This window comes from Bufo bufo, chromosome 2 (assembly GCF_905171765.1).
Source record: "Bufo bufo chromosome 2, aBufBuf1.1, whole genome shotgun sequence".
Lineage (NCBI taxonomy): Eukaryota > Metazoa > Chordata > Amphibia > Anura > Bufonidae > Bufo > Bufo bufo.
In genome coordinates this window covers 216,526,104-216,538,925 of record NC_053390.1, presented here as the reverse complement: position 1 = coordinate 216,538,925, position 12,822 = coordinate 216,526,104, and the positions used below count along the sequence as shown (strand labels likewise).

The window sequence follows — 12,822 nt, the reverse complement described above, 5'->3', positions numbered from 1 at the left end:
ATAACCACAGTCATTGATCATGCCCCTGTAAGGCTTCATTCAGACGTCCGGATGCGTTTTGCGGATCCGATCCATCTATCAGTGGATCCGTAAAAATCATGCGGACGTCTGAATGGAGCTTTACAGGGGGTTGATCAATGACAGGGGGGTAATCAATGACAGGGGGGTGATCAGGGAGTCTATATGGGGTGATCAGGGGCTAATAAGGGGCTAATAAGGGGTTAATAAGTGACGGGGGGGGGTGTAGTGTAGTGTAGTGGTGCTTGGTGGGACTTTACTGAGCTACCTGTGTCCTCTGGTGGTCGATCCAAACAAAGGGGACCACCAGAGGACCAGGTAGCAGGTATATTAGACGCTGTTATCAAAACAGCGTCTAATATACCTGTTAGGGGTTAAAAAAAACACATCTCCAGCCTGCCCGCGAACGATCGCCGCTGGCAGGCTGGAGATCAACTCTCTTACCTTCCGTTCCTGTGAGCGCGCGCGCCTGTGTGCGCGCGTTCACAGGAAATCTCGCGTCTCGCGAGATGACGCATATATGCGTGACTGTGCGCAGGGCTGCCACCTCCGGAACGCGATCCTGCGTTAGGCGGTCCGGAGGTGGTTAACTGCTCTGGAAAAGTGTAAGCTGCATTGTGATTGGTTGGTGTGGACAACAAGGTTCAGTACTTGTGTTAGGGTTGAGGTTGCTTACACATGTCCATGCCTGTGATGACATCCCTGACAAGACAAGATGGTCCATAAATGATCCGTGTTTGATCTGTCAGTTTTTTGCCCTCCGTGAGTCATTTTTATTCCACAGACACTGCTAGGCTGAAACTTATAGGGTCATTTATCAATCCAGTGTAAAGTAGAACTGGCTTAGTTACCCATAGCAACCAATCAGATTCCTCCTTTTATTTTCCAAAGGAGCTGTCAAAAATGAAAGATGGAATCTGATTGGTTGGTATGGGCAACCAAGGCAGTTTTACTTTACACCAGTTCGATAAATGACCCCATTAATTTCTAGACCATCTCCTACCAACGGTTACTGACTTAACATGGATATTATCCCTGGTGTCAGTGGTTTTCATGGACCCACAGACTTGGGCATGTTTGGAACACATGACAGACCAAAATAGTGCATGTCTATGACTTTTCCAGTGACCTACAGTCAGATGTGTGAAAAAACTCACTAAAATCAATGGGCACATGTGCTGTGGAGAACACGGACAGCGCACATCCGGTATTCACTGACGTGTGAAGGAGGCCTTATTCACACATCAGTGAATCATGGACAGCACATGTATCCATTGATTTAAGTGTGTTTGTTCACACATGCTTGTTTTTCCATAGGCCATGGGTCAGTGGAAGAACAATGGAAGCATGCACTACTTTGGTTTGTGTGGCGGACCAGACACACCTATTGAAGCCTATGGGAAAAAGTAGCTCCACCATCCTCTATAAAAAATAAATAAAAAAAATTAAAATAAAAAGATACAAGGCTTAAGAATACTAGTGTTTTAAGCGAAGCGAGTTTTCGATGCTACATCTGAAGTCGCTTCATTCAAAACTTAGGGATAATACTGTACGGAGATTCGTCTAGTACCTCGGGATTGAAGCCAAGTTCGGTTTTAAGTTTTAAAGTGGCTTTCCACTTTAAAGGGGTTTTGCCATCACAGACAATGGCAACATATCGCTAGGATATGCCCCCATTGTCTGATAGGTGCAGTTCCTACCTCTGGGAGAACGGAGCGGGTAAAGTAGTGGAGGGCGCACTGTGCATATATTACATACTGGTGAGTGTTCCTGTCAGGCTGCTCAGCCATGATGGCATATCATAGGCAGGATTGCATTATTACCATATATTATAGTGCAGTGTAGTGAGGACCCACTCCCCTAGACAGCTCTGCAAGTGGGGGCAAACCAGTCCTGCTCACATTACAGAGGAGCCAATTTCCGCTTATGAAATTCGTTCACACTTCGTTTGTTGGTAAAAAGTGAATTGCATTATGGATTCCGTTACCCCAGACCATAACGCATTTCTATGACGGAATGCATAACGGAATGCCTTTAGAGGCATTCCGTTATTCATTCCGTCATAATAGATGTCTATGGGCTGCAAAACGGATCCGTCCCGTTTCCGTTATGCAGGGGAGGACTCTCCTGCATAACGCAAGCAGGACAGATCCGTTTTGCAGCCCATAGACTTCTATTATAACTGAATGAATAACGGAATGCCTCTAAAGGCATTCCGTTATTCATTCCATCATAGAATTGGGTTATGGTCCGTGGTAACGGAATCCATAACGCAATTCACTTTTTACCTACAAACGAAGTGTGAACGAATATCAAAATATGAAATTCTCTCATCGTTAGCTCACATCCTAGGACAGGTTGCTGACTGCCATTTTAAACTCGGAGAAAGTTCTGTATACATAGCATAAAAGGTGATGTTAAAAATGGTGTGTTACGCTCTGCCTCTTGCTGAGCGTATGGGAGCATTTGTAATAAGAGTGTATTATTACCCAAAATGGTAACAATAATAAAGGGTTTTATCAGCCAGGCTTTAAAAACCTCAGCTACAAGGTCATTGCAGTGGTAATACGTAGCCCTGGCTTTTGGTTATTGATCAGAGGAAGGATTGTTAGAGATGAGAATGGCGTGGGCAGGGATGCGGCTCCTAGGTTCTGTGAAGACTCCAGTAAAGATATTGATTACGGAGAGAAAAGCTTGCCGTTCACCGTACAGAGCGTTCACCTAATTGCTACACATGAAATACGTCAGTCTGAGGAATATTGACTTGCAGACTGTCTTCTTATGTCTCTGCAAGCCCTGCGTTCCACAGCCATATATTTAGATGGGAGGTTGTCTTCAGGGGGCAGCTGTGTGCCTTCCCATCTGTCACATGGAACAAGAGTGGGGAAACGTATGTAACAGGAGAATTTCCCTCATTTATTATACTCAAGCATTCATTGCAATCTTATGGCATGGCTGTGAGTTCTTGTTCACATGCCCTGCGCAGACAAGTAATAGTTTACCAAGGAAGAGTGGGTTGTGCATTTTACTATAGTTTGCTAAACTACGCGTGTCATTTTTCATTCTGAAATACACCTAAATTAGGTGTATTTCAGGTGCGGATTGTTGTGCTGCAATCTGTGACTTCGCCCCACTCACACCAGGCCTAATAAATTGGGCGAGGCATGGGCAGGGAAGGGGACTGACCTCTTCATATCTTCGGCAGAACCACTGCCAGCTTAGGGCGTCTACAATACCAGTCTTAATAAAGACTGCCCTTTTCCTATGGTGAACATAAAGGACGTGAAAATGAGTGTGCAGACTTATTGCTCATCGTTCACACACCCGCTGAACTCTGACTCCATTTCAATGAGTTGTGTATAATGCAGGATGAGGCCTCATGCACACGACTGTGTCCCTTTTGCGGTCCACTTCTATCTTTTTGCAGAACGGACATAAGGATGATCTGTGTACTTTCTGCATCCGTATGTCAATGCCACAAAAAGACAGAACCTGTCCTATAATTAGCTCAAAATGCAGATCACAGACCCATTGAAGTCAACGAGTCCGCAAAAAATGTGGATGCAGCACAGGGGCGGTATCTGTGTTTTGCAGATCTGCAATTTGCGGACCACAAAATACATACAGTCATGTGCATGGGGCCTTAAGGGGATGTCCAGTTGTGGCCTTACAAAAAAAAACTTTAGACAGTTGGGTAATTGACTCCCGTAGGTCAGAGCTGTGAGTCTGAATTGATTTTAAAGGGGTATTCTGGTTAGAGAAAGTTATCCCCTATTCACAAGATGGGGGATAACTATTAGATAGTTGCGGGTCCTACCACTTGAGCCCCCACTGATCACAAGAATGGGGGCCCCATATCCCATGGAGTTCCCTGAAAAGGATGGAGCACCTGGTCAGAAATGTGCTCCGCTGCTCCATTTATTTCTATGGAAGCACCGGAGATAGCCAAGCACAACGTTCGGCTATCTCCAGCACTCCTATAAAAGATGAATGGAGCAGCGGCATGCTTTTCCGACTAGCCACTTCATGGGGCTCCCGTTCTCATGATCGGTGGGGTCCCAGCAGTAGGACCGTCCCCAACTGCTCTGATGGTTATTCCCTATTCTTTGGGCAGGGTTTAATGTCTCTAACCGGAATACTTCTTTAATTCCCCTTTGGTGTCCTGCTTTGTCTGCTGTGTGTAAGCACAAGTCCATTACAAGCTTACGAGACCTGTCTGTCTATCTGTCCATCCTTTAATCTGTCCTGCAGTTATTTCTTTGTTAACCGTTTACCTGCTGTTGACGATAAAAGCAGTATGGAGGTTGGATTTCTGCTGCGTAGATGCTATGGATACATGCAGGGTATGCCACAGGAGGGAAATATTTTCCCATACTAAAAATAGGACCGCACTAGAACAAAAAGGTCACAAAATTTGAATCAAGGACTACTTAACTGTTTAATGCCTGCAGTCACATGTCCCCGCTATATGCTGATGTGACATTATATATTCACCATGAAACCTATGAGTGTTTTTCTTTACTATATCTATTACTATGAGTCAGTAGCTGTGCATTACTACAGCATTGCAGTACCACTGACACCGCTACAGTGATCCCACAACTTATAATGGTCTCAGGATACATTGATCTTTCCTGGGCCACTGTAACATGAAACTAGACTCAACATATAATGCCTCAGACATTGCTGATCAGCGGCACATATGATTGACTGGAAGATCAAGCCAAGTAACATGGACATTTTACTGGTAAAACACCGGCATTGTCTGTCTAGTACCTCCCCCTACAGTACAGCGTGATACTACATGTCCTGTACCACTCAATACACTCAGGATTTTTACATGTAAGGACTTGCTTTTTCTGGGTTATCTGCTTATTTTTTGTTAAGCTTAAATTTTTCTTATTTTAGAATGGTATTTTAGTGCTGTAGATGCCATTACTGGTTTTCCATAGACTTAAGGCCTCAAGATGCAGTATTTTCAAGTTACAATGGTGACCCGAGAACCAATTAAAGGGAGTCGGAAGCTGAATGTAATGATACCTTTTATTTATAATGCAAAAGTACTTCTAATCCATATGCAGATGAACAGTTAAAGGGCTTGTCCCACGAAAAATATTCTACTCTTCTCAAACCAGCACCTAGATCTTAATACTTCTGTCACTGGATGTAATTAAAAATTTTGTATAGCCACAGAGCTATTCAATGAACTCTATCTGTATAGCGCCACCTGATGTTTGCTCTCTTTCTAATTTTTCTGTCCACCTCAGCAAAGTGGACACATTTGCTCATTTCCATCCTTCAACCACCACCAGCTGCAGCAAACAGGACACGCCCCCTGAGCTGCTAGCTTGAAATAAATCTAGCAGAGCAATTGGAGCAATGAATGGGGAGATCTCTGGACCCATGTGAGGTACAGGACTGGTTGTTGCTTTGTTAGAAAGCGATTGTCATGTACTACATGGTGACTGATTTTAATTTTTTACATTAATCATGGGATAACGCCTTTAAGTGCATTGAAGGTGGGCCCCAGCCACTCTGTGCCCTATTGCTTCTCCTGCTCCTTCTGCCAGCCCCTCCCTCTCCTTCTTAATTGACAAGGGCAAGCGAAATGACTATGCAGAAACCTACCCTGTCAATCAAGAAGCAGAGGGAGGGGCTGGCAGGCGGAGTAAGAGTGCGCTGAGTGGATGGGGCCCACCCTCTGTGCACTTAACCTCTCATTTGCATATGGATTACTTTTTCTCCATAATGAAGCTAAGTGAAAGGGATCTTTACATTCTGCTGAGCTAGCCTTTTAAGGCCTTGTGCTTTGTAAGTTAACTGGTGGCAGATTCCCTTCACTGTTAAAAATTTAGACATTTTTGCTGCGCAGCATTAGTTGTATTTCCAAAAGATATCTCAGCTCTTCTTAATACTGGCAAATGTATAAAACGTCAGGGTTTCCTTTTTCGTCTTCATGCAGTTGTCTATAGGCTGCCAGCTATAAGTATTTCTATTGAACCCTGTACAAGAACAGAAGCTAGTACATTTACCATACTTGCTAGCATTCCTTGTACCAGGTCATGTTTTCACTAGAAGAAGGTTCTCTGTTTGTTGCTACTTTCCTAATGTTTCTTGTTGTGGCCATTTCTGGTATATAAACGTCCGTATCTTGGTTCTGCGTCCGATCTGCATTTTTTGTGGATTGCATATGGACATATTCATTTCTATGGGTCTGCAAAAAAATACGGACAGGGAGGCCTGATAGTGGCTGAGGATCACCCTGTGGGTCAGAGGGTGACAGAACGCTGCACCCTAAAATGTAATATGGTTAACCATGGTAACTGTCAAACAACTATTTATTTGTCCAAGAAACGGAAAGTCTGGACCAGAAAGAGATTAAAGCTACGTCCACACCTGCGTTAAGGCATTTCGGGACTGTTTTCCGGAGGAGGAGCAGAGCAAAATACCAGGATTGCTGTATTCGGCATGGCAGAACACCACCAGGAGAACACCACCAGGGCCTACTGGATCCCTAATCACCATAATGGGATGTGTTGGGTTCCCAGGAAGAATGCCAGCTTTCTACAGGAAAAAAAAACCCACTGCTACAGAGTACTGGAATGCCTTAACGCAGATGTGGACGTAGCCTAACATAAAAGGACTCCAGTCAGGTTTTCATTTTTAGCTGGAGGAATGGTTTGGGGCAGGGATCAGCAACCTTCGGAATTGCAGCTGTGGTGAAACTATGACTCCCAGCGTGCACACTTGCTCAGCTTTTCTCAAAGCTCCCATAGAGGTGAATGGATCATGCTGGGAGATGTCGTTTCACAAGAGCTGGAGTGCTGGGGGTTGCTGACCCCTGGTCACATTGTGGTCATATCATCCTTAGACTTTCCTAATCTGTCATGGTTCCTTGTTGTTGCTATTTCTAGTATATAAACATCCGTATTTTGGCTCCGCATCTGATCTACATTTTTTGTGGATTGCATGTGAACATATTAATTTCTATGGGTCTGCAAAAAATACGGACAGCACACGGATGTCATCTGTGTGGCCGTTCTGCAAATTATAGAAGGTGGCCTATTCTTGTCAGTTTTGCAGAAATTGTGGCATGCACGCAGGTCGTATTCTGCGGATCCGTGGTTTGCAGACTGCAAAGCGGATACGTTCGCGTGCATGAGGCCTTATAAAAAGATTGTATTAAAGGGGTTTTGTCATCTCAGACAATGGGGGCATATCGCTAGGATATGCCCCCATTGTCTGATAGGTGCAGGTCCCACCTCTGGGACCCGCACCTACAATGAGAACGGAGCGGGGAAATGAACGGAGGGCGCACTGCGCATGCACAGCCGCCCTCTATTAATTTCTATGGGGCCGCCAAAAATAGCCCAGCGCTGGCTCGGCTATTTCCGTCTGCCCCATAGAAATGAATGGGAGCAGGGGCTGCGTGTGCACGGTGTGCTCACATTCACTTCTATGGGAGCAGCTTGGTGGTGGACTGACCCCGGAAAATCTGGGGTCCTCCAGCCACAGCTCTCCCTGCTCCTTTCTTGTTGTAGGTGCGGGTCCCAGATGTGGGACCCGCACCTATCAGACAATGGGGGCATATCCTAGCGATATGCCCCCATTGTATGTGATGGGAATACCCCTTTTAAAGGGAACCTGTCACCTGGATTTTGTGTATAGAGCTGAGGACATGGATTGCTAGATGGCCGCTAGCACATCCAATACCCAGTCCCCATAGCTCTGTGTGCTTTTATTGTGTAAAAAAACAACGATTTGTTACATATGCAAATTAACCCGAGATGAGTCATGTCCCTGACTCATCTCAGGGACAGGACTCATCTCAGGTTAATTTGCATATGTATCAAATCGTTTTTTTTTACACAATAAAAGCACACAGAGCTTTGGGGACTGGATATTGAGGATGTGCTAGCGGCCATCTAGCAACCCATGTCCTCAGCTCTATACACAAAATCCGGGTGACAGGTTCCCTTTAAATGAACTTCAGAGATTGGTTTTGTCAAACTGCTTTGTGTACATTTCAACATTGAGTGTTGTATTGCACTTGGTCATGTGTAACAGGTGCTGAAGACCTGCAGTATTGAAAAGGTTAAATCCATCATTCACACATTACATGTTTCCCATCTGGAAAACATAAGTGAAATATGAAGACTGGAGGATGATGCGTTCTGTCCAGAAGATGGAAAAATAACTTTGTCATATGTCTGCCTTGTTTCAGGTTCCCCCCAAATGACTGGCAGTCATTTAAAAACCTCTAAGCGGAGTTCCTCGGGTCACTGATTCTGTCAGCTTTGGAGGGACAGAGATTTTTTCTTCAAGATGCTGATTAAGGAATATCGCATCCCGCTTCCCATGACTGTGGAGGAATACCGGATTGCTCAGCTCTACATGATCCAGGTTTTACATTTTACTTTTTTTTCCTTCAGTGTAATCCTAATTCTGCTAAACACCATTGGTGCATATTGTTTATTTCATATCCTGTTTAACTTATACAAAAAACATATACGGTACGTTAAACGGATCGCTCTGATGGAAACCATACAGTGGCGTCCGTCACCATAGAGTTCCATTGCAAAAAAAAACATATATGTATATAAGAATACCTTTTTTTTTTTTTTTTTTTTTTACTGGAATCTGCCGGATGGAAAAGCGTAGAATACTTTGCTTTTGCATCCTTTTTTCCCAGCGTATATGTTAAACTTAAGACAAAAACGTGATATGAAATTAACCCAGCCTTAGACTTACAATTAACATGTATACATAAAAAAGCAATCCACACAGTGCCGACTTGACATGCTGGAAATGCCATTAAATAGCATTTATCATGTAGAGAAAGTTAATACAAGGCACTTACTAATGTATTGTGATTGTCCATATTGCCTCCTTTGTTGGCTGGATTCATTTTTCCATCACATTATACACTGCTCGTTTCCAGGGGTTATGATCACTCTTCAGTCCAGGAGAAGTGGCTGTTCTTGCACACTGTAGGAAAAGCTGTTGGACTCCCTGGTGGCCAGGACTATGGGAGTGCACGTAGGCCGGCGCTTTTTCCTATAGTGTTCAAGCAAGGCCGCTGCTGCTGGATTACAGGGTGGTTGTAACCATGGAAACGAGCAGTGTATAATGTGATAGAAAAATGAATCAAGCCAGCGAAGGAGGCAATATGGATAATCACAATACATTAGTAAGTGCCTAGTATTAAAGGGGTTGTATTTTTTTTTTTACTATTAATGACCTAATGATTAATGATCATCAATATCAGATCAGCAGTGGGCTGACTCCTGGTACCTCCACCGATCAGCTGTTTGAAGAGAGAGAATTCATATCAGCGCTGCCTTCTCTGCTCTGTTTACCTGCTCGCTGCAGCAATTGTAGTGGTGAGCAGTGTAATTACAAGTATGGCATCCCCAGTCACTTCTATGGGACGGCTCTGTATTATCCACTGAAAAAGACAGAGCCATCCTATAGAAGTGACTGGGGACGCCATGCTTGTAATTACACTGCTCACTCTACAATTGTTGCAGCGAGCAGGTAAACAGAGCAAAGAAGGCAGCGCTGATATGAATTCTCTCTCTTCAAACAGCTGATCGGTGGAGGTGCCGGGAGTCAGCCCACTTCTGATCTGATATTGATGGAGGATAGGTCATCAATAGTAAAATGTGGAGAACCCCTTTAATTTTCTCTACATTATAAATGCCATTTGCTGAAGTGAGACAACCCCTTTAAAGGCCCACTCAGCCAGTCACTGGCCCTAGCAGTGTCTCACCTCAGTTACTGATTGGCCAAGCAGGGGTTTTCCTTTCAATTCGGACATGTCAAGCTTGGGCAGACAGTGGCGAAAGATCTGCTCATGGCAGCAGTGGGGGGGTTTGATGGATGTGAGTAATGTTGATTTTTCTGTCATTTTACTATTGTCGGGCTGGGTTATTGCTATAATTTATTGTATTTTTAAATGTCTCACTTGAGAATTGAGGATAAGTCAGCAATATAAAAAAAAAACTCTGGAAAACCCCTTTAAAAGCATTGTTTGCTTGGAGGTATTTCCAGATGATAAGCTGATCACAGAGCGTCCCGCTGGTGGGCTCTCCGATGTCATCTGTATGGGAATCGCAGGTTTAGTGAAGCCTAGCAGGTCATTGGGCCGTCCTGGTAATGCATTGACATGCCGGGTCTTTCAGAGGTAGAAAATAGCGGCACGCAGCTTCTTGGACTTGCAATTTTTCAAGTTTTAATTATATAGTATCACTTTACATCATTAACATGATCCAGTTACAATCCTCATGTCATAATGGTAGTCACAATCGATGAGTATAATGACCGAGCGTTTCGGCCAGAGTGGCCTTATTCAGCGGTCAAAATCTGGGAGGAATTGTAGTAGGGTGCGCTGGATCACGTGGTGAAGAAGACCACTCTGGCCGAAACGCTCGGTCATTATACTCATCGATTGTGACTACCATTATGACATGAGGATTGTAACTGGATCATGTTAATGATGTAAAGTGATACTATATAATAAAAACTTGAATAATTGCAAGTCCAAGAAGCTGTGTGCCGCAATTTTCTACTATTGAGTTACGACTACAAAGTCCTTGCGGGCACCAGCCAATACGGAGTGCGGTACTTCACTTAGTGAATACGGGTCTTTCAGAGGGACATACCGTACTCTGTCTAGCCTCCCTCTACTCTGGGCTCTGAATGAGGGACTCTGCTATATTTACCCAGGTTTCTACACCAGACCGCCCCCTTAGTGCAATCCTTGTGACATTAGATAATCGCCCCGCTGCAGTTTAACACATAAGCAGGGTGCACTGTACATCTTCTCACAGCACTAATTAGATTAAAATCAGATTGTCTGATGCGTGAAGGATGCGGATTACAGTGAGCAGGAGTGGGCCTCAGCTGCAGGCTCCATGGTTACGCCTGACATCAGAGCGCACTCCGCCAACTATGCTGTGCAGGGTGTGCGGCAAGCATCGTCCTAAGCTAAACCCAGCGGATTGCTGATGTAGCCAGGTTGCTAAGGTAACAGATGCTGAACACGGATTCTGATGCGGCTTGTGTGACTCTGGTAGTGGTGAGGAAAGGGAAGAGTTAGCAGCCATGGTCCAGATAGTGGGAGTCATGCTGTCTCCCAGAATAGATCTGGGGGTGTTTGTGTACACGTGTAGTGTCAGACAGCTGTGCGGGGAGGAATTTATGTGGTAGTCCATAGCTTACATTTTGCCTATTTGAATCGAACTAGCATTTATATTTTTCTTAGCTATGAATAAAAAAAAAAATAAAATCATTAGGCTGCTGATTTTGGAAGGATTTTGGTGCCGTTGCATACAGCCATCCTTCTGCACAAAGATGAATGGCGTTCGGACCTGTCGCTCGATCACCACGTGTTGCTGTCTCACTTGGCACTTCAAATGAAACTAATGTTATCACAAGTGTAATTGTAACAGCACTAAGTTTTATTCTACCCGCAATACACCATATGGGTGTTTGCTTGGGCCTGATGGGCTAGTCTAGTAATGGCTGACTGACAAAGATTACAAGAGCTAGACCTCCACAGCTATGTTAGCATCAGGTAGCCGCAGGCAGGGATCCACATCAATGTGGTGGGCCTAGTAGCCTCTAGGAGGCTTGAGGTGACCACAGCAACTGAACGGCTCCCTCAATCTCAGCTCAAGGGAGCCGCTTGGGCCCTGGGAGAACAGTTATCACCAGGAAAGCCGCCTCAGATGGGGCGGCATCTAAGAGGTTAAATGACCAGGATCAGCATCATCACTGATTCTAGTCATTGAGGCCAGGTGCTGACTGTATAATATCAGGTGAGCACGCTCCATACACCATTACACAGGGATCTCAAGTCTCCCGGAGGTTCAGGGAGTCTCCCGCTATTAGATAGCAGCTCCCTGACACAATGTAATAAAAAGTTCGTAAAAGAAAAAAAATGAAAACCTCCCTGAAATGAGAAGTTTTTGCAGGTTGGGATGTCTGCATTACACCACACTGTACATAGTGGTTTATGTAAGTGTTAAAGATCCACTTCCACCCAAAAATTTTATTCGCTGGCCCATTATAAAGATGCATGACGTAATTTTCTTACCAGTGACTGTATTTGTGTACAAATCCCCTCCCTATTGAACCTCAGTTGTGTCATGTGACCGACATTCTGACTCTCCAAATGACACATCATTTTATGTATGGACAGGAAGTCAGTTTCTCCATTCATTGAGCCCTTCATAAGAATGAATAGAGAAACTTACTTCCTGTCAGTATATAGGACACTTGTGTGTGGGGGGGGGGGGGGATTTATCATTCCCCCTACACCAGTTCTCTGGGGTAAAAAAGCTGTGTAGACCCTGGGTCTGTGACTTTTTAAATGCCATTGCACCTAAATTTAGGCTCACGTGGCGTTTCTGCATTGTAATTGCCACTTTCTGAAAAGGGGGTGTGGCTTGGCCATCGGCCTGGACACATTTATTGTCATTTACGCTGGTTTTCTGGCGTAAATGATGACTGAAATCTACGCCAGCTACAACATTGCGCAGATTTCATTTTATTGGCATTAGATGTGCCTAATTTATGACGAAACTTGTGCCATCTGTAAAAAGATTACTTGCACTACAATTTACTCTATGCACTATTCTAATGGGCCAGAGTATACATTTTTGTGGGAACTCTTCTTTAAAGGGAGTCTGTCACCAACTTAAGTCATGTCGAACTGTTAATACCGCATTGTGGGTCACACACACGGTACCTTTTTTCGCCACTTCTGTGGCTGCAGTGATCCAAAAAGAAGTTTAAACC

General features: G+C 44.4%; 1 protein-coding gene across 6 annotated transcripts in view; it reads left to right on the top strand.

The window, feature by feature from the left end:
* Positions 1-12,822, top strand: part of PITPNM2 (phosphatidylinositol transfer protein membrane associated 2) — a 395,602-nt gene that overhangs the window by 151,920 nt on the left and 230,860 nt on the right. For all 6 annotated transcript variants that reach the window (XM_040416185.1, XM_040416186.1, XM_040416187.1 and 3 more), the window contains one exon: positions 8,243-8,421. In XM_040416185.1, coding sequence (XP_040272119.1) covers positions 8,344-8,421 — 78 coding nt within the window. In that variant the 5' untranslated portion in view covers positions 8,243-8,343. The remainder of the gene's footprint in view (positions 1-8,242; positions 8,422-12,822) is intronic.